This window comes from Caretta caretta, chromosome 3, assembly GCF_965140235.1.
Source record: "Caretta caretta isolate rCarCar2 chromosome 3, rCarCar1.hap1, whole genome shotgun sequence".
NCBI lineage: Eukaryota > Metazoa > Chordata > Testudines > Cheloniidae > Caretta > Caretta caretta.
The window spans coordinates 155,970,683-155,991,992 of record NC_134208.1 but is presented as its reverse complement, the minus strand read 5'-3'; the positions used below and the strand labels follow the sequence as shown (position 1 = coordinate 155,991,992).

Below are 21,310 nucleotides of genomic sequence, written 5' to 3'. Positions count from 1 at the left end.
CCAAAAAAGAAAATCAACCTTCTGCTGGTGGCATCTGACTCAGATAATGAAAATGAACATGTGTCGGTCCACACTGCTTTGGATTGTTATAGAGCAGAACCCATCACCAGCATGGACGCATGTAGCCTGGAATGGTGGTTGAAGCATGAAGTGACATATGAATCTTTAGCACATCTGGCATGTAAATATCTTGCAACGCTGGCTACAACAGTGCCATGTGAACGCCTGTTCTCGCTTTCAGGTGACATGGTAAACAAGAAGCGGGCAGCATTATCTCCTGCAAATGTAAACAAACTTCTTTGTCTGAGCGACTGGCTGAACAAGAAGTAGGATTGAGTGGACTTGCAGGCTCTAAAATTTTACATTATTTTATTTTTGAATGCAGGTTTTTTGTAAATAATTCTAAATTTGTAAGTTCAACTTTTGTGATAAAGAGATTGCGCTACTGTACTTGTATTAGGTGAATTGAAAAATACTATTTCTTTTGTTTTTTTACAATACAAATACTTGTAATTAAAAATATATATAAAGTGAACATTGTACGCTTTGTATTCTGTATCGTAGTTGAAATCAATACATTTTCAAATGTAAATTAAAAAAATTAATCACAATTAATTTTTTTAATTGTTTGACAGCCCTAATCCCAATCAAAACCCCGATCCTTGAATTTTGGGGTGTATAAGATTCAGTTCCGGATCTGAATTTTGCAAATAGCTCATATCTTTATGATGGGCAGAACCGAAACCCTGGATCTAAAATACTAAAAACTTTGCAGCTTGAACCCATCTCTAGTTGAAACCTACATGAACATAGACAAATGTGTATTGCACAGCTCCAGTACTGACACTTGCCAGTGCTTACAGGTTATAGTGTTGCATTTAAGACATAGCCTGGGGTGCGCGGGGGGAGAGGAGAAGCTCCTAGAGACAACATGCTTAAACTTGACACAAGACCAACAGGGATCATGGCTGCTGGATACCGCAAGACAAGAGTGAGGTATATGCTCACCTCAATTCTGCTGGCTGGTGTGGAGAGGGGGTCTAGGTCCACCACCTACTGTGGAGAGCCCAGAACACAGTGGTGCTGACCTCACACAATTCTCTCTGCTTTACACTCAGACACAATCTTGTCCTTATGGTTTAAAAACAATTTCCATGCACAAAGGAACAGCGACAGGCAAGCAGTGAGCAAATCCTAATAGCTATACAAGAGCTCTGGATCGCTGGTGCAAAGAGAGTTAATAATTCCATTCTAAGGCCTGCCTCTTGAACATGCTAAATATTTCAGGCATATTCACCCAGTGCAGTATTTCTATAGCTGAAATAAATCTGTATGGCAAGGGAATTTACAACAGGCCTTGGTTATGTAGTTATTGGCAATAGTAATCTCGCCCTATACAGAACAACATTTGGAACAAGCCATCATTTAGGTCTGAATTTATACTTGTTTGTTCTAGTAAGGAACTTGGCAAATCATAAATTTCAGATTAAAAAAAGAAGAGAAAGGGTTGAAGATATTTATGAACTGAAGAGAGGAGAAGGAACCAGTCAAGGCCCATAATTTAGGGCTTCCTAGGAGGCGGTGCAGCAGAATCTCTGCTGGGTCAAGGTCCCCTTCACATCAACATCAAAGCAACTTGCCTGGGAAGCCAAGATGGGCCAGAAATAACCTCAAAATCCATGCACCCCTTTGTCCCTACACTCTAGGGATGTTCAGTACCAGGTTTTACTGCTCAACCCCATTTTTATAACAAACCAAACTAAGAGTCCAGATCCAATTAATTCTAACATGTTGGGGAAATTTGGATGCAGATTCAAACTTTGCCACTCTGACCTTTTTCCTTCTAGGAAGCTGGTGACTAAATACCTTTGAGGATCTGTGCCTAAGGGCCTCATTTTTAGAAGAGCTGAGCACCCATAACTCCAGTTGAAGTCAATGGAAAATATGGGTGCTTAGCACCTCTGAACATCACCTAGTGAGTGATTTGCAAACCTAGCTCACTCAAACTGCAGTCCACCAAGGTGTGAAGATGAGTCCTGTACAGGGTATAAGACTGTGCCTCTGCAGAAGGAAAACAGCTTGATTTTTAATGTATAAAACTCTTAGTGACCCTCATTACAAGGGGCATCCCTCAGTTCAGACCCAAACTCGTCTCTTATCACACACACATCTGCTCTGATCTCATATTTTATTTATTTTCATGTGAGAATTTAGTGCTGGTAATAATATGCCATAGTGACAAACTTGGAGACTGAAAGCCTCTGTTGACAGAACAGGCACAACAAAAACAGTGCTAGCACAAACGTCATCCCAACCCACCCCCATCCACTGGCAAGGTGTCTCAACCCTAACTCAGACGGTTGAGAGGGTAATTCAGTCTCTATGGCCCATTCAGTCTATGAGGGGTACTCTTATTGTAGTAAATCCTCCTGCTTCAGAGAGGGTAGCTCAAGTCAATGGAAGAATTCTTCTGTTGACCTAGCACGGTTTACATGGGGATTCAGGTCTGCTTAACTACAGGCAGGTCTGCTCTACACTTGACAAGATCCACGTCCATAACAGGCAGTAGCTATGTCAGTAGGAGAAACTCTTCTGTCGACCTAGCACTGTCTACACCAGGGGTTAGGTCAGTATAACTGCGTTGCTCAGGGGTGTGGATTTTTCACATCCCTGAGCGACAAAGCTGGGTCAATCTAATTTTCTAGTGTACACCAGCTCTCAGTCTTAACCCTCCCTAATGAAATTACCAGCAGTGAAGCCAAATGTGATGTAAACACCTATCCACTGGCAAATGGGTAAGACTGGCCAAATCAGTCCAGACAATCAGGCAGCCATCTGACAGTAACAACTTTCACTCACTACTGACTCAGGCTTGACTTGAACTAGTATCCTAGAGGCAAAAACTCCATATCCCATCCCCAACAGATATCCAGACCTCCATGCTCACATTTATTGTTGTGAATAATTAATATCAGGAAACACTGACTTATAAAACCGAGATGAGAGAAAATATTAGCTGAGAGGGTGAAAAGTTAATCTTACAGCATTTTAAAACATTATTCCATATTACTGTTTTTCCTTTTGTTCCTCCTTCATTTTGGGTTTTCATCCCAAAATTAGGACCATGGCAGATTGAGAACTGTGGTGGGTGGGAGACAGCATGAGATGGATGTTTGTCTTTGTCTAAGATGAACATACTGGCTGCGCATCTGAGATCAGTTGTGAGAGGGAGAGTGCAAGAGAATGAGTCCCAATGCATGGCCCAAAAACTCAACACTCAGAGGTTAATATGTAGAACAACAACGACACCAATTTACATGTATATAGGGTGAGGGCTTTATTCGTGTACAGGGATCTCACAGCACTTTCCAAGCTACGGGGCACGTTGTGGCTTTAAGAGTGCTGTAAGGGGCAGTGTGGAGGTGCACCACCCCAGCAGGAGCACCTGGAGGAAATGAAAGTGAGGCAGGTGCAATATCGCTGGGAATGCTAGAGCAACTTCGGAAGTTGTAAAGTGCACTCTGCATCCCCGTGCAATAGGCCAGCTTAACTAACTGGTGGGGAAGGGGCTTGTGTCATGGCCTCACGTCCTGCCCATCCCGTTTTGGGTTTCTAGCACTGCTGATTACACTAGAGACCTCTGGTCTTTGCACTTGAAGAGGGGGCTTGTGCTTGGACCCTGTACAGATGCACAAAAGATGCACCCCACTCTTGTACACACATGCAGGACCAGACACAATCTGTGCCAGGCATCCATCTCTGTGTACTGTGCTGGCTTGCTGCAAAATACAGTAACATGTCAAACTCAAGATCTCAGTCCTGATCTTTAACTCAATGGTGTGGGCCTAGGACACCTTAAAAGAGCATATAAAATTCTGGGAGGAGGACCCCACTCCAGGACTCCCACCCTCAGGTACAGCTGAACTGTCCACTGCAAGGGGAAAGCTCACCAGTACAGAGGATGGAGCTTTCCCAGGGCCTGCTCCAAGACAGTGGAACAAAGTCAGGCAGAAACTAAGAATCACCACAAACCACACCGTCTTCCACTCCAAGCACAAGACATACTTCTCTGATCTTGCCTGAGGTAATATAGACATAGCACAGCAGACATGTAATACATTACATGAAATAAAAATAAAAATCCCTATACAGTTTCTCACTGGGGAGAAGGAAAGAAGCAGACATGATAGATGTTAGTCATATCACTTCATGCACTTCTGGAAAGAGCTCAGATGTTATGATTGTGAGTGTGGTTTATGGTTGTGAGTGTGAGTATGGTTAAGAACATAAACAGAAGAGAGAAGAATCACTGAAATGCAGCCAGATGCATGTTTTTGGTGAAAAACAGCATCCATCTATAGAGCCATTTAGAAGAATTCAGTCAGGACACGTAAGCTGCTAGGCTAACGGACAGCCCTACAGCCGCTGTGCATTCTCTCAAACCAGAGTGGAGTTCATCAGCCAAGTGAGGTAATTAAGGGACTACTCTGAAATGTTTGATCTGAGGCCCAGAAGTGGCTTACTGACTCCAAGATGGAGCAACAGCAATTGTACACGTATCACACAATGGGATACCCACGGTAGGAACAGGAAGTAGTAAATATTACCTAGATTAGCGATCATTGTGTCCAACACCTTCACTGCTGCAGTATAAATCCCAGAATTCTTAGAGTTCAAGTTATCCGTGACAACCGTCACCATGGAGACCACGACTGAGTGTAAGCCCTCTTTGAGGATAGGGATCATGGTGGCAGCTGACTCTAGCGCATGCTGGTTCACTTTCTTGTTGGAGTCCTGAAGTCTCAGGGAAAAAGTATCAAAAATCTGTTCAAAAATAAAAAAGCAAAATCAGGATGTACAGCACTGTTGGGGCTGGCAGGGAATGTAGAAACAGAGGCTTCCAGCAAGCAGAAAAAATGGGCCAGATCCTGCCAACACTTCATTCCAAGTCAGCACTTACTACTGCGAGAAGTCTCACGGACTTCCATGCACTGCTCACAATAGTAAGCACTTATGCACAGTACTGTTTGCAGAATCAGGTTCTACTTTCTTTAATAGCTTCTCATTTTCCAATGTGTTAGGGAAAGGGGATTTGAGTTGGGGTTGGCTGGGAGGGATAAAAATACTTATCTCTCCTCAATAAAGTTCAGAAATCCTTTTACTGAAGGGAGCCAGCCAACCTCTTTAAGGTCCCCACATATGCCTTTCTTTGAGTCATTTCAGTGCTTGGGTAGAAGAATCACAATTACCAGTTAACAACAGCGTTTGGGAAGACAGCTGAGGCAAATTGGGGGTAGCTTTGGCTTTACCAAACTAGGATTGGTTCTGATCCAAGTCTCGTTTTATCCAACCCTCACAAAACCTGGGGTTGGTGGAGTGCAGGGGTCTGAGAAGTGGTTCAGGGTCTGATCAGTCTCTCTAACAGGCTGGCCTCCCAGGTGTAATGCATCATGCACTCCTCATTAGAGCAGATTCTGACTCCCTGTCCTGCTGCCACCACATGCTCAGGCAGTGATCCCTGGGACAGAGAGCAGCAGCAGCTCCCTGTGGGGGTGGCAGAAGAGGAGAGGAGACCCTCCTCTTCCAGCTCTGAGCCCCGTGCCCCTTCCCTTCAAGAGGCAGAGAGAGGGTCCCAGTATGGGAGCCCAGGAGCTGACTGTTTTTTTCAGGTAGAGGAGAGGTGAGGAGGAAGTGATCAGGCTGAGCCACTACATTATCCACCGAAGAGGAAGGGAGGGCACAAAGCTGGAGGTGGGCTCTTCATGGCTAGGAGGTCCCACACCCATCTCCCAGCCCTCTCTTACGAAAAAATGTAGCAGCCCACCCTACTCCTTCCAACCTCCCCACTCGGCTCCTGGAAAACAGTGAGCAGCTCTGGACAGCTGGGCTCCCTCTCACTGGCTCTTTGGAGGGGAGGAGAAGGCAGAAAGCAGCAGGGCCATAAGCAGCAGCAGCTGCAAAGACCTTCTTGGGGGCAGCAGCAGTGGAACCTTGCAGAAAGATAGGGCCAGGCTTAAATTAACTGTATTGGAGGCAGGGGCTGAATTAACTGTATTGAGTAAGGGTGTGCCAGCCTTGCCTGAATTAATTGGATGGAGAGTGAATTGGATTGGAATTGATTGTACTGGGGGCAGCCTGGGCAGGGTACATGGGGAAAGGGAACAAGAGAAAAGGCTCTTGAGACCTGGACGATGTTTGCGGAGACAAACTGGGGGTTGTTCCTGCAGTGCTCCACCAGCAGCGTCACTCCCTCCATTCGTGTCTGAAACTCCTTGGCCATCAGGAGTTTGTTCAACTCCTTGAGTTGCTCCATCGCTTCCACACTACGGAGAGATGAGCGACGAACCACTGGTTGTGCTGGTGCTAGGGTGTCTGATCTGGACCTGGTGTTGGGACAGAAAAACTAAATGTCACCTTTGGGTAACAACGTTTTCAGTATAACAATGACAAACACAGTCTCAGGGTGCTTCCTGCTCTAATAACTCAGCCTCAGAGCTTATTGTTGTTACAGGAAGCAACATCTAGTTAACATTACCTCCAGTTTATAATTAGGAAAGTGAAGCAAAGGGGGGTTAAAGTGATCTACCCAAGGCCACCCAGAGAATCAGTAGCAAAGCTGGGAACAGAAGCCAGCAGTGCTGGCTCCCAGTCCTGTGCTCAGACCATTCCTCGCTCAGGGCTTGATACAAAGTCCACCGAGTTAATGGAAAGATTCCTATTGATTTTAATGGGCTGGGGACTAGGCCCTTATAAGTCGGGCTCATTAATTCCAGCACGTACCTGGGAAAAATTCTAAACACAATGGTGAGGCTTATGCTCTCTTTCTTCTTACCATCGTTGAACCCAGTGGAACAAATCCATTGGGTTATCAAAAGAAAAAAAAACACTGGTGGCTCCACTGCCAGCCCTGGGCACAAAGGACCAAGTTCCTGTCTTGAACACTGATCCCCAGTACAGCAGGTGCAGCATTGCCACAGGACTAGCAGCAGCCACCTGACTCCGGAATGTTCTCTTTGGATCTGATCCTTATAAATAGCTACAAAAAATTCAGACTAGACTAGAGATAGTTTATTGATGAATAAGGCTGAAAACTCCATCATGCACATCATCCTCAAAGATAATGAAATGGTAACAAAGAAATGTTCAGTACCCTTCATTGGAAGGCAGACTGTCCTGGGAAGTAGTCAAGCTGCTGTTCCTAGACTCCCTGCGGCCTTTGGCAGAAGGATGTTCAGATACATTGTCTTCCATCCCCTATATATATATATATAAAAAATGCATCTATAAAAAGCGAGAGAAGATGGGAAATGATTTCTTATGACAGTCAGTGTAAACCACAGCTTAGAACCAGGATCCGTGTTCTTCAGATGGGAGTGTAGAGAATTTTATAGCCCAAACAGGGAGAAGAGCCAGAGATGCCCTGAAATCCACTGGAGACTTCACCATTGCCATCCTAATCAAGCTGAGAGACATTCAGCTGCTACAGTGATGGGCAGCAGTATAAAACCCTATGACAGTCAGTTAGATCTGGTCACATGCAAAACTAGTCACAAACTGATGCCTGCTGAAGAGCAGGAAACTCTGGAAACTGCTGGACCCCCTTAGTAGTTCTAAAGGTACCGTTGGCCTACAGAATACTGGGAGAATACCACCTGAGGCATTCTTCCAACTCCTCGACAAACCCATGTTCTTCTCTAGAAGAGAAATGAATACAAAGCCCATGCTCATCAGGATGATTTTCTACTGGCTATAGGGATTCTTGGAGCACTTTCTCGTTCCACAGCACATGAGTGCAGAGCTAGTATTTTTTGACTGGAGTAGGTATGTGCTCCGATTAAGACAGCGACACATCTCTCTTATTCTAGGAAATCTTCCAGGGACATCTCCTTCCCTATCTATTAAAGAGGTTTGACACTTTCAAGAGAACTACTCCCACCCCTGCCCTCTTTTTCTTTCTGACTGTGAGGGAGACCATTTTCTTCTACTTTCTTTTCTTATTTGTGTCCATAATTCCACCTACTTTACCTCCCTCACTGCCAGCTGATAAACTGGGTCAGGATCTGCAGTTCCTTTCCATGAACCAGAAGAGCCAGAGAGAGAGAGAGAGGTTGTACATGATCATGTATAGGCTCTTTCAGTACATATAAACAGGAGATATACCTCCTACTAAGCACTTACTTTCTGCTTTATTGTTGCCATAACATCCCGCAAATTATGTGATGGGAGAGACTGTTTCAAATACCCATCGAATTTCGGATGAGGCATCAGCACATTCAGCATCTTCCGGCCGTAAAACCTAGCATGGGGAGGGGGTGAAATTAATGAAGGAACATTTTATCTCAAAATATCACCATTTCATTTATCTATCCAGGAGGCAGATAGGGATTACAAAAAGAAACTGAAATTTTATGCTCTCCATGTTCAGTACAAGCTGGTGGCACTTTGTAAGGACTTTTAATCCCCTCGGAAGAGATATAAATAAAGAATAAGATTTACCTCAAATTGTCATGACTATACAATATGGCCTGCTGCATACAATAGGTCATGGAGCAGCAGAGCAATGAGGAAATATCCTCTCACTCTATGGAGATCTACTAAATAATTAAGGAATCTATTTTCCTTTGATGAGGATGTGTAATGGTCATAACAAGTTAGTTCCTTAAAAAGGCTTTCATTTTGCAAGAGTCTAACCTGCTTTAACAAATTATTGCAGAGGAGGGTTTTTCATGACCAAAGAGCAGCTACCATTGTGGTAGAACATGGAAACTGTTCAACAGCACACAATAGTTTAGGGTGGAAGGTGATAAATATCACAGCCAATAGAAACTGCAAGGGGACTTTAGGGAGGCAATATGCATTGATTCAATACCACCAGAATTTGACCAGGATAGTGGGTGCTAGCACTCCTAATCTTACAAAAATGCTCTGGGATCTTTCAATGACCATAAGTGGCCAGGGATTCAGTTTTACATAACACCCAAAAGATACCCAAGAAAGTCATACGTGCATATTGGAGCCAAATGAAACTGATTGGTGGACTAGTCCTATTGCATTCCTTTCGAATAAAGGATGCCTCATGCAATGTAAATGCTTGAATGGATCTTTATTACTTGATAACCCCCATACGAGCTGGATCCTGCACCTTTCCTTAGCCAACAATATACACGCTGGGAAGGATGCTTTCCTTATGCTTATTTTACATTGTTTTCCTTATGTTTGTTTTACTTTAGTTTGTATTGTCATGGTTTGTTATTTGCCAGCTACTGATCACAAAAGGTTACTGCATCTTGGCGGTGAACGGAACATCATTACCTAGTGTCTTGATTGCAGTCCTGAGCAAGCTTCACCAGAGTCTGGACCAGTAGTTCTGTGTTGTCTCTGGTACCTGACAGAAGTTTCTCGGCCCCAATCTGTTCCATGACAGTCAATAAGTGTTCAGCGGCGCACTTTCGAACGGGGGGGTTACGATGGCTGAAGACAAGACATCAAACCAGTACATGTCTATGTGGCCCTTCATCTCCAAAACCACAGGCCTCTGCCACTTGACCAAGAGAGAGCTCCTTAATTGTTGGTAGTAGCAGGTCTCTTATCCTCTCTTTGGACCCTGCTATTAGTGATCACAGTATCCATTTATAAACACAGAACCACTATGTTACAGAGGGACCACCTATAAGGATGAGAGGGGAATTAAGTCTCCATGGCACATTTGGTCCTTGGGGTTCCTGCTGAGATTACTAACCCAGAAAGGGAGAGGAGGGGCAATTATGCCTTTCTGACACAGATATTGGTGCACTAGCATTTAGACTTAGTTCACTAATTTTTTCATATCCAGAAGCCCATTGAATGGTCAGAGACATAAAACCACAATGAGGGACAGTGCTATAGTATATTCATCAACACAGCCTCTGCCTGGATATGCCTAGAGCATTTGGTGTTTTAATGTTTTCAGGGCTGCAGAAGGTATACAGACATGTATCTCACCAACAGTTTTAGCCAGACCTTCATTTACTGGAATGAATAGCACCTGTTTGAAAGCACCAGGTATGGTACCATCACCTTGAAGTGGTGCCAGCTTAGTGGTTCCCACAAAAGTCTGTATCTCAAGACCAAGAAAATATGCCACACTGAACTGAAGCTGGCATTTTGGTGATGTTCAGCTGTGCATTTTGAACTGAAAGTGAAGTTTTTAAAGGCAATGATGGGAGACTCTCAGGAATTGACCCTGTGTGGCAGGTCCCTGCCAAACCATGCAGTTTCTCCTGTGGGTACACTCTAGCCATACATATGTCTGGTCCCTGCTTCTCTTGTTAATAATGCCCTGATGATGTGTGGTTTGTCCCAGTGGCCCCATGATTAGTGCTCTATGGTCATTAAGCAGGAGACTTGGTTTTGGCCACACACCAGAACTGCTGTGGTCCCACCACCTGGAGAGTGGAGGGAGCACATCACAGGGCTCTGCACTGATCTATCACATCCCCATCACCACAGCATCTGGGCAATGTTGATGGACTGTGCTAGAAGGTAGGTCATCACAATGTGGTGACCTGATAATTGGAGATGTAAATGGGTAGCGGCAGTGAAATACCACAGAGCAGAAGGAATTCCTTCTTCACCATTCTCGTTCCCCACAAAGCAAGTAGTCAGATTGCAGAGCTCAGACAAGGGAAGAGTCACATACTTTACTCCACCAGCCATGAGGGCAGCCATTGCTCGCATGGGAGTCACACTCCGCACCATGATGCCCAGGGATTGATCAGCTGCTTTCTGAATGAACTCGCTGGAATCCCCTGTCTTGTGGAGCAGGACCCGGGCAATCTCCTCAACCTCCTGGTCCATCTGCTTCTTCATGGTCCTGAAGAGCTCGCCAAGGGTGCTAATAGCAAAGCGAGACACCTTTGAGCGGAGGTTGCTAACCTGGAGGAGGAAGAGTTATGAGTAGGACACAGGAGTCAGCTTAGAAAGAAGATCCACCTGCATGTATCTAGGGGGCCAAGGGGAAACCAGATTTTTATACCACATCAAAGGTGAAATGTAGTCTATTGGTCTAAGCATATGACTGGAAGCAAAGAACTACCCCTGGCTCTGACACCAGCTCCTTCTGTGGGTTTGAGCAAATCACTTAAGGCCTGATTCAATGGAACTGCTTGTGGAGTAAGGAACATTCAGCACAACAGAAGGCAGTATTGAGCCCTTAACGTCTCTGCTTTGGTTTCTCAATCTGCATAATGGAGAAAATAATCCCTCCCTCTCTCCACCCCTTTTTCCCTCAGGCGTGTTTTGAGGATTCATTAGGATTGGTAAAGCACTTTGGAGAAATGAGCTTCATAAAGTTCTGATCTTGCAAGATGCTGAGCACCCTTAATTCCCTCTGAAGTCAGTGGGCATCCAGGTGCTCAGCATTATTGTGCATTGGGCCCCAATGACAAAGCCTTATCCCATAGACTGGAATGGATCAGCTGCTGAGAGTTCACAGCATTGTTTTTGAAAGATAGATTGGTGCTGCCCAAAGGCAGGGGATGGTCCAATGGTTCTAGCCATCTTAATAGCCTATGTTATTTCTATAAAGCAGGGGTGGCCAAACTGCGACTTGTGAGCTGCATGGGACTCTTTTATAGTTAAAGTGCGGCTCCCAGAGGCCCCTCCCCCCTCATTCTCCACCTACTAGACTTGGGCGGGGAGCCGGGGGGGGGGGAGCTCAAAGCTTCTGCCAAAGACAACTGGTGCCAGCTGAGAGTGGGTTGGCACAATGTAAAGGTTTGCCCCCCCCCCCCAACAGCTTGAGTTACAGCCCCAAGGCACACACCCCTTCTTTCCTTCAACAGCCTCATCCCTTGAGCTCCCAGGTGTTAGCTCTGCACGGTGAGGCAGCGGCAAACAGTTGGGAGTTGCAGGGCAGGGCCTCTGGCTTTAGCTCCTTAGGGAGAGGCAGCAGCAAAAGCAGCAGTTCTCCCTGCAGGTCCCAGCTGTTTGTTACTGCCTCCAGCCAAGGCACAGATCCCAGCTTTCCAGCTGCAGCAGCCACCGTGCATGGAGGGGCCCTGGTGGCACCATGTGACCAAATGAGGCCAGCAAACCCTGCCAAAAATTTGGGGGTGGGGGGAACATGACCCCTATGTGTCCTCCTCACACACCTCTGGCTTCTGCCCAGCAGGAAGGGGGGATCTCGGACTTCAGCCCTATGGAAGGCATCTGCTGGGGCTTCTGCCCCACGGGGCATGCGTGCCAGGGCCCGGGGCTTTACCAGGAGCAGGGCTGAAACCCCAAGCCTGGGCAGGCGCCTCCTGCGGGGCTGAAGCTCCAAGACCCAGTAGCATGCCTCAGCTTTCAAACTTCTGAAGATTGTTGTATGCAGCTCGGAGGGTCCATTAGTTTGGGCACACCTGCTATAAAGGGTTCAATGCAAGCCCCAGAAAATGCAATTTCTGGACTGTGAAAGTAAAATCTGGGACAGGAGAGAAATGAAAGATGAACCCATATCTCTGCATATGAGCTTCTGCAAGGAAGAGAGAAAGGTACCTCTTCCTAAAGATAACAGTGAGGTAAGAATCAGAGAAGAGCCTGAGCTGCAAAGTACAGTCTGAACATCTGCCTCCCACATCCCTGAATTTCAAGGAGGGGGGGGGGTTTGAATCCTGCGGATCTGAACGCAGTGACCTATAAGCTCTGTAGCCCTCTAACCCCCTATTATTCAAGCCTGCTAGATCTTTGTATTGCAGACAGAAGATGGAGACTGGAGTTTACAGAAGTGAACCAACTCTCATTGTTTGTTGCAGATGGAAGAAGGTTTAGTGTGCTTGGCAAACCATACCTAGTAATAGGACAATCAGCTGTGCAGGCCACAAACAAGTGCTGAATTGGAACTTGCAGCTGCTGTTAACTCATTGAAGAGTCTAGCACAATAAAATCTCTCAATTAACTGATCAAATAAAAAGTAAAGATGTTCAGAGCAGTCATGGATGACTGCCCTGGAATCCCAAGGCTGGCTGGCTCATAGAGTCCAACACACATGCTCCAGAGCTCTAGATATGCAAGGAGATATTTGTGTCTTAAGCAGGAGGGGAAACATTTCTATGGAGCAAGGCACTAAAAACAGGCACTGGAAGGAAGAGGGAGAAAAGGTCAGCAGGGACCCCTGAGAAATAGAGAGAGAGAGAGAGAGAGAAACATGGTCTAGTGGATTGAGCATAAACCTGGGAGCCAAAATGCCAGAGTTTAATAATCCTGACTGACAATGATGCAGCCTGGTTTTGGCAAATCAGCTTTTCCATGCCTCAGTTTCCCCATTTGTACAATACATAATGGTAATACCTAACTCAAAGAGGCGACAGAGAGAGAGAGAGAGAGACACTGCATTCTGTTGTAGGCATAGAGATAGATAGATGTTGTATATATAGATGTAGATATCTGACAGAGATCTAAAGACGTAGATATAAAAATAGCTAGAGAGAGACACAGAGCAAATCATAGAACTGGAAGGGAGCTCAAGAGGACATCTAGTCCAGTTTCCTGCAAATTTATAAATAAAGATAAAACACACACACATTTATTCTATACACTGTGTGGACATACATTTAAAACAAATTTCTTACCTCTCTGGTAACTGCCAAGGAAACATCATGAAGTTGACAAAAGAGGACTTCTGAATGGCAGATAGCCAGGCATTTGATGCTGAAAAGTCCTTTCTCCTTCAGTGACCTGAGAAGCAATTACAAAACAGACAGACACAGAAGAGACAAATCATTGGTCTCGCATAGCACTGTGCTAAACACACTTTCACACACCTGCAACCTGGGGATAGACCCTTGAACCCACACAAGTAGGACACTAAAAGCAAAGGTGCTGGATTTTTGAGAAACTCCCTATTAATTTTTTAAACTACTAATTAAAAAATGCTTTCAGAAGCCTGTGTGTGCAATTCCCCAGTGACCTAAGCCGGAGGAAGGTGTACGATTGATTTACTAGTTCCACATGATAGACTCAATCCTGGAGAAAACTAGAGATTTTCATGGCAGACTATGGATTTTCCATCTCCCTTTAGACTCAGGAGACATAACTTGCATTTTTCTTCTATAACCCCTATTAATGTTGCCAGTTTGTTTCAGGACTCAGCTCACTGAATTAACAGTGCCACCTATTGGTGAATGACAAGAAGCACAGCCTCCTCCGACAGCCGCAGCAGAAACGGGGTACATGGATTTAACTTAATAGAGAAAGCCTTCATTTTTTCTGTGTGTGGATAGGGGGGAATTGTTAAAGAAAAGAAGAAGAAAGTAGTGGAGGATTAGAGGTGAGAAGGAAAGAGAAGCAGATGAGAAAGAGAAAGTTTAAAGTAAAGGGGTTTAAAATAAAATCAAATAACTGTGTTTATACAAGCATATGCAGGGTGGCAGATTTTGACCTCAGTTACACTATTGTTAATCTGGAGTAATTCCGCTGAACTGAATGGATTCACTCTGGATTTACACTGGCGTAGCTGAGATCAGAATCTGGTTCTATAGCTTCTGAATCCATGAATGTTCTCTTAGAATCATAGAATATCAAAGTTGGAAGGGACCTCAGGAGGTCATCTAGTCCAACCCCCTGCTCAAAGCAGTCCCCAATGTTTGCCCCAGCTCCCTAAATGGCCCCCTCAAGGATTGAACTCACAACCCTGGGTTTAGCAGGCCAATGCTCAAACCACTGAGCTATCCCTCCCCTCTTCCCTCTCTATGGCTAATTCCAGTATAGTGTGATCATCAGTTAAATATCATTGTTTGTGCCCCTGTTAGTCAGTGAGGAAAGTTCTTATTCTGATGATCCTGGCTTCCTAATAAATGACTCCTCTCACCCCATGCTCCTCTCCCCAAAAATCTTGCCTTAGAGAGACTATAGGCAGAGCAATTCCCTTCTCAGTATGCATTGCAATCCTAGAGTTTACCTTAATCACAAGCAATGCAACTGATTGCTTGGGCCCTACTCACAGATCTATAACTTGCAGAGCTAGGGGAGGATGCAGTTTTTGAAATGAACACCCTCCCACCCTGCTACCAGTAGCAAGGCTAAGGGGAAGAGTCCCAGTTCTCTTCCCTATGCTTCCAGCAATGAGACCAGAGTGGAAGGCAACTCATGATGACTCAATCCCACCTCCCCCAGCAGCTTGAGGCCCTGCAAATTGTAGGGCCAACCCTACTTCTGCCTTTATGACTGCTGAAGTGGTCTCCATCTCCTATGGCTGGGAGTCAATGCAGGGATATGATACATAGGGAACACAGGCTTCTGGCAGGAGTATCTTCTGATTATCCTATAATTTTAATCTCTTCTCTGTAATTACTATTTGTGGCTACACAAATGGCCAAAGGAGAAGGTTAATGAATGAAGTTAACCTGCTGTTAGCCATAGCAGCATTACAGCCTGGGCAGGAGAACCAGGCTGGAGAGCTTTCCCTTGCTTATATCTACTGGAAAGCAATTGCATTGTGAAGATTGGCTTTACTTGGTTCCCTCCAAGCTCCTGATCCTGAAAGAGAAACTGAGCATAGCTCTGGAGGAGGCAACCACTCACACCTTTATGTTGAGGGGAAGGAGGGAGTTGACGGTGGAGTGTTTCCCTACCAGTCATTGCTATTGAGCCACTTGAGAGCATCAACCAGCCCTTGCTCTGGGTGAGAGAAGGGTCTCATCTCCAAGGCTTCCCCACTTTCAGACTCCTCCTCCCCCTCTGGAGGATCCAGAGTGTTTGCTGGCAGGGAGTTAGCTGTATGGAAAAATCAAACACACAGATATCAATATGGCAGGTGCTGGTCACAAGTCCACAGTTAAGGTCGCAACCAAGGTTCCATTGTGGGGCTTATTTTGTCTTCTGCCTCTTCTAACTTCTTAGCTGAAATTGCTATTGGTCTGAATTTTTCTACCATAAAAATGGGCAGTCTCATTTTTAATGAGTTTCAGAAGCTTAGGATCATAACTGTTTTAATGACAAGGAGACCAAAAAATATGAGCCACATCCTAAACTGGTATAAATCAGCATAGCTTCATTGATTTCAATGGAGGACCTGGCCCATGGTTTTTCACAGTATTTTGTTTAGCCCCTAGCACAGTGGGATTCTGGTCCATCACTAGAGCTCTTGGGTGCTATAGTAATACAAATAAATTAAATAATACTATCCTAATGATTTTTCAACAACTTATCACTGGACAGCAGCTTGTTATGGAAGTCTGATAATTCACATATATGTATATTTTAACATACCATTGGGAATGTGATTATTCAGGGATTTTCATAAATGTCTGAGTCTTGTACATATTTCTGTTCTTTAGGAGCTATCCACTGACTGTACATCAGGGATTGTGGGGTAGAATACATTTGTCTTATCAAATATATTTGTTCATAGACTCTGCAGAATCTAAGCTTTCTTTTAATAGGAAACAATTTCTAACCCTTACGGTTTCAAAGAAAACCTTCCAAATGTGAACTGTAGGTAAAAAGATTCAGTGTTAGCAAATGTGGTTGATGATGAATATACTAGTCATCTTAAATTTTACATGATAAATGTATTTTGTCACAAAGCCCATTTGTCATCCGAAGTGCTAGAAGTAAAAAAATTTCACGCCTAAAGATCTTTAGGCCAAAATTTTCTCTTCTAAATTGTATATGAGAAAACTTTTGACTTCTAAAAGTGCAAATGTTGTGTCGAGGTTAGGTGGAATGTAGATTCTGAAGGGGATATCTATATATGAAATATAGGATCTCATAGTTTATATGTAGTCCTTAGGGTTTGTAGGATATATATGGTACAAAAACTAAAGTTGAGAATTTCAAAAGCACTCTGTGCCTAACTCTGCTCCCACTGGTCAACGGTAAAAACCCCATTAACTTTAATGCCAACCATTTTAAAAAATCCCCTCCTACATAGAAAGGTGTTCTATAAAAGATTCCCTTCCAAGTACCAACCCAGCCTATCCCTTCTTAGCTTGCAAGATTTAATAGAATCACAATAGAGTCCTATGGTTGTAGGCTAAATAAAATAAAAGCTTCCTATCAAACAAAGAAAGAACAGAGTCACTATGTACCCCCACTGTCTGTTATCCATTAATTGCAGGGGGAAAAAACAATTTCAGTATCACCCTGCAGCATCCCACATACATCACCTGTTATATTTAAGCTATAGGACATAATAATACTGTGCAGTTTGTGGTGCGTGAGGCATGACGCCAAAGCTGGGTGTCTCCAACCACCTCTGGCTGCAATGGTATTAGGCAGTATTGCCACCGCTGAGAGTGATTGGATAATGATTGGTTGAAAAGTCATGCAGTGTGATAGGCAGCTGCTCAGAGGTCAATGACAATGAGCAACCAATCAGATCACATATGCAAATGAGTTCATCCTGACTGGCTGCAGTTGAGCTCAGTGATTTCGGAGGAAGTGAACAGCTTTTCTGGATTTATACATTCATCTCCCTTTTATGATGTCATCTTACAACCAAAAACAATGTTACACTTTAGAAATTCAAAATGGGTAAAGTGCCATATCCTGAGGCCCCTATTAAATTTGTTTTCACGCAAAACTCCCACTGGCTACATAAGTAATGCCCACTTCAGTTTCACTCAGTCTGGAGTGACTAGACTGCGGTTACTATGGATTTATACCAATGAAACAGAGCAGAATTCAGTCCATTTGTGCTTTAAACTGTATCCAGTCCTCACTCCCAGGGGAACAGAACACCTGAGATTGTGATGACAGCTTTGTGACCCCACTGACACAGCAAGTCTCACCTGATGAGTGCCGCATGAAGCTGCTGTCATGATTGATGATGGGGATGCTAGGCAGAGATGGCCTGTTGACCCGTTTCTTTAAGGCCATGCCAACGCTGGCTCTGCATGGGTTGCTCACATTGGGTGCAATGGAGATGATCCCATTGGTGTTAAGTGGGCCAAAACCTGTGGGGACTGAAAGAGCACTTGGGGTGTCAGCATTTTTCTAGAGTGATGCACTGGATGGCTCCAGGGATTGGTAATGGGGGAAGGCGCATTGGTGAAGGGGTGTCCCTTATTTAAAAGTACTACAGCGCTGTTCTTAATTGCCCCCCCACGCAGAAACAACATGATTGAAAACTGCATTACTAGGAACAATGACTAAAATACAGCAGTACCTTCTACCAGAGCTGAGGGAAGTTAAGCTTTCCATTTCTTCTCCTCCACTTGTTTTGGGGATGAATAGAGGATTTATGCCGCTGGGGCTGTCATTCTAGCACTTCTCACCAGCATTAAATTCACTCCACCAAATAGTAATAATAAAAAGTAAACATAACCTTTATAATGCCCTTATGCTCAGTGCTGACTTGCAACTTTCTCTGCTGCTGCACTCTTTAGAGTTTGTGCCGCAGCACAAACAGAGCCTATCAGATACAATTAAATCAGAGTCAGTAAGCCATGCTCTAGTACATTTTTTTAAAAACGTGAACTACTTTTGTAACAGCTTCAGTGCTCCTCTAAAACATAAGCTTCTCAGGAGTGCGTGTAGGGGGTGATTTGTGTTACTGCGTGAGCAGGATCTTTCTTCGTATTTTAATTAGAAACAATTCTATTAAAACTCCTCCGGATCAGAACATGATTAAAAGCATTTTTGGACACAATTAGTTTGTCTTCATTATGGCAGGCTGTGCTACAATGATAGGCATAGGTTTGATCTGTAAGGCAGCATTGGATAGACCTTGGGGCTGTGGAGACAGGAACTCCACATTCTGTTCCTGACTCTGCCACTGACTCACTGTGTGGCTTTGGGCAAGTCACCTCATGCATCAGTTTATCCATCTGCAAAAGAATAATAATAATATTCCCCCTTCCTTTGTAAAATGATCTGAAGTCTTGGATGAAAGGCACTACAGAAGTGCTTAGTAGTATCATTGTCATTATTGTTAGAAAGGAAGAATAGTCCAGTAGTTAGGACACTAGTCTGGGTCTTGGGAGATCAGGATTCAATGCCTGGCCCTGCTACAGGCTTCTTATATGACCATAGGCAAGTCACTTAGTTTTTCTGTGCCTCAGTCTCTCCCATATATCAAATGGGGCTAATAACTCCTTATAGGAGTGCTGTGAAAATAAAAACAAGGAGTACTTGTGACATCTTAGAGACTAACAAATTTTTTGGGCATAAGCTTTCATGGGCTAAAACCCACTTCATCAGATGCATGAAGTGGAAAATACAGGAGAGAGAGAGACAGAGATAGTACATGAAAAGATGGGGGTTGCCTTACCAATTCTAACAAAAAAATTCAATTGAAGTGGGCTATTATCAACTTTTGTAGTGGTAATCAGAGTGGCCCATTTCAAACAGTTGACAGGGTATGAGTAATAGTAGGGGGAAATTAGCATGGGGAAATTAGTTTTTAGTTTGTGTAATGACCCATCCACTCCCAGTCTTTATTCAGACTGTTAAAGACTGTGAAGCGCTCAAATACTACAATGATGAGGTATGTAAGTACCTGAGATCATCGTGTCTAAGCTGGCTCAGGCAGCAAGACTGGGAGCACTTTGTCAGGAAAATAGTCAGCCACACCTTGGTAGAGAGACAGTCTCCCATATCTTTAGAGTGATGTGTCCAGCTGACTGAGCCAGCAGTCCTGACAGGATCTGACCGGAGTTTCATCCAGCCTCCTCAGCAATAGGGAAATTTGCAATGATGTCTAGAGGGAGGGGTAATTGTGTGGGATTTCTCTATAGAAAATCCCTGTGGAAATTATGGTTATTTCTCTAAAGCAGGGGTGGGCAAACTATGGCTCAGGGGCCACATCTGGCCCTTCAGACATTTTAATCTGGCCCATGAGCTCCCGCTGGGGAGCGGGGTGCAGGGCTTGTCCTGCTCCAAGCATGCCGTGGCTCTGCATGGCTCCCGGAAGCAGTGGCATGTCCCCCCTCTGGCTCCTACGCGTAGGGGAAGCCAGGGGGCTCCGCACATTGCCCCCGCCCCAAGCGCTGCCCCCACCGCTCCCATTGGCCCAGAACTGCAGCCAATAGGAGCTGCAGGGGCGGCGCCTGCGAACGGGGCAGTGTGCAGAGTTGCCTGGCTGTGCTCCGCATAGGTGCTGGAGGGGGCACATCCTGCTGCTTCCTGGAGCTGCGTGAGGTAAAAGCCATCTGGAGCCTGCACCCCTGACCCCCTCCCACTCCCCAACCCCCAGCCCTGAACCCACTCCCACCCTCCGAACCCCTCGGTCCCAGCCCAGAGCACCCTCCTGCACCCTGAACTCCTCATTTCTGGCCCCACCCCAGAGCCCGCACCCCCAGCTGGAGCCCTCACCCCCTCCAGCACTCCAACCGCCAATTTCATGAGCATTCATGGCCCGCCATACAATTTCCATACCCAGATGTGGCCCTCCAGCCAAAAAGTTTGCCTACCCCTGCTCTAAAGGGATCTTCTTGCCCTGCAGCTCAGGTTATAAGCATGGAATATAGTGACCCTAATTCATAGGGTCAGACACACCAGTGCCTCACACACTATTCATTTACACCTGTGAACAGTAGGTTTAACATGCTACCAGTTGGAGTGAGCAGAATTTTTCACTCACTTTGCACAGGTGTCAATGCCCAAACAAGGTGTGAGGCAGTGGAGAACCAGGTCTATAGCCATTAGCAGCCACTTACCTTCCTGAGCAATAACACCTGGGTCAACGTTCTGCAGTTGCTCATGGAGCTGCAGGGACCTTTCCTTCTCTCTCTCTTTTTCCTTCTCCCTCTCGCTGTGCAAAAGCTCCATCTCTTTCTTTTGCTTCTGGCGCATTTTCTCCTGAGCTGACTTCGATATTGTGACATGGATCTGGACACAACACAAACACACCAAGGTACACAAATGATACAGAAAGCAGGAAACACTGTGGTACATCACAAACACTGATACACTTCAATATACACCCCAATAGTTTCAGAAGCAATTGCCCTCCCCACATATAATTAAACAGAAAAGGTACTTGGCCAGATTCATAGGCGGTGTAATTTTCATGTTTTTAAGTTACTGCGAGTGGATGGAAAGCAAGTGGGTGGGACGGTTAGGGGTCACAGGAAGACAAGCAGCTAACAGGAAGATGTCAGGAAAAGCAAGCTCCTCTGTTTTAATTTACATCCTCGCTGGCCCTCAAAGGGCTGTTGGGCCTAGCATCACCTGGAACAGGTGAAGTCAGCTACCTCTCAGCTCAGACTGATAAGCTAGAGATTAGGTGATTATAAAAGCCAGCAAGTAGCTGCGTTCGGGTGGAGAGCTGCAAGGAGCAGGGAGATTCTGGCAGGAAGCCCATGAGTAAAGAGGAGAGAGCTGTAGGAAGCAGGTTGGTTCCTGTTGC

At 45.0% G+C, this 21,310-nt stretch overlaps 1 protein-coding gene across 1 annotated transcript in view; it reads right to left on the bottom strand.

Moving 5' to 3' along the window:
* Positions 1-21,310, bottom strand: part of TOGARAM2 (TOG array regulator of axonemal microtubules 2) — a 76,460-nt gene that overhangs the window by 9,328 nt on the left and 45,822 nt on the right. Inside the window, 10 exon segments of the mRNA XM_048843421.2 lie at positions 4,608-4,824; positions 6,185-6,383; positions 7,151-7,254; positions 8,179-8,296; positions 9,313-9,471; positions 10,679-10,914; positions 13,590-13,695; positions 15,591-15,732; positions 17,751-17,924; positions 20,619-20,790. Of these exon segments, the coding sequence (XP_048699378.2) occupies positions 4,608-4,824; positions 6,185-6,383; positions 7,151-7,254; positions 8,179-8,296; positions 9,313-9,471; positions 10,679-10,914; positions 13,590-13,695; positions 15,591-15,732; positions 17,751-17,924; positions 20,619-20,790 (1,627 nt within the window).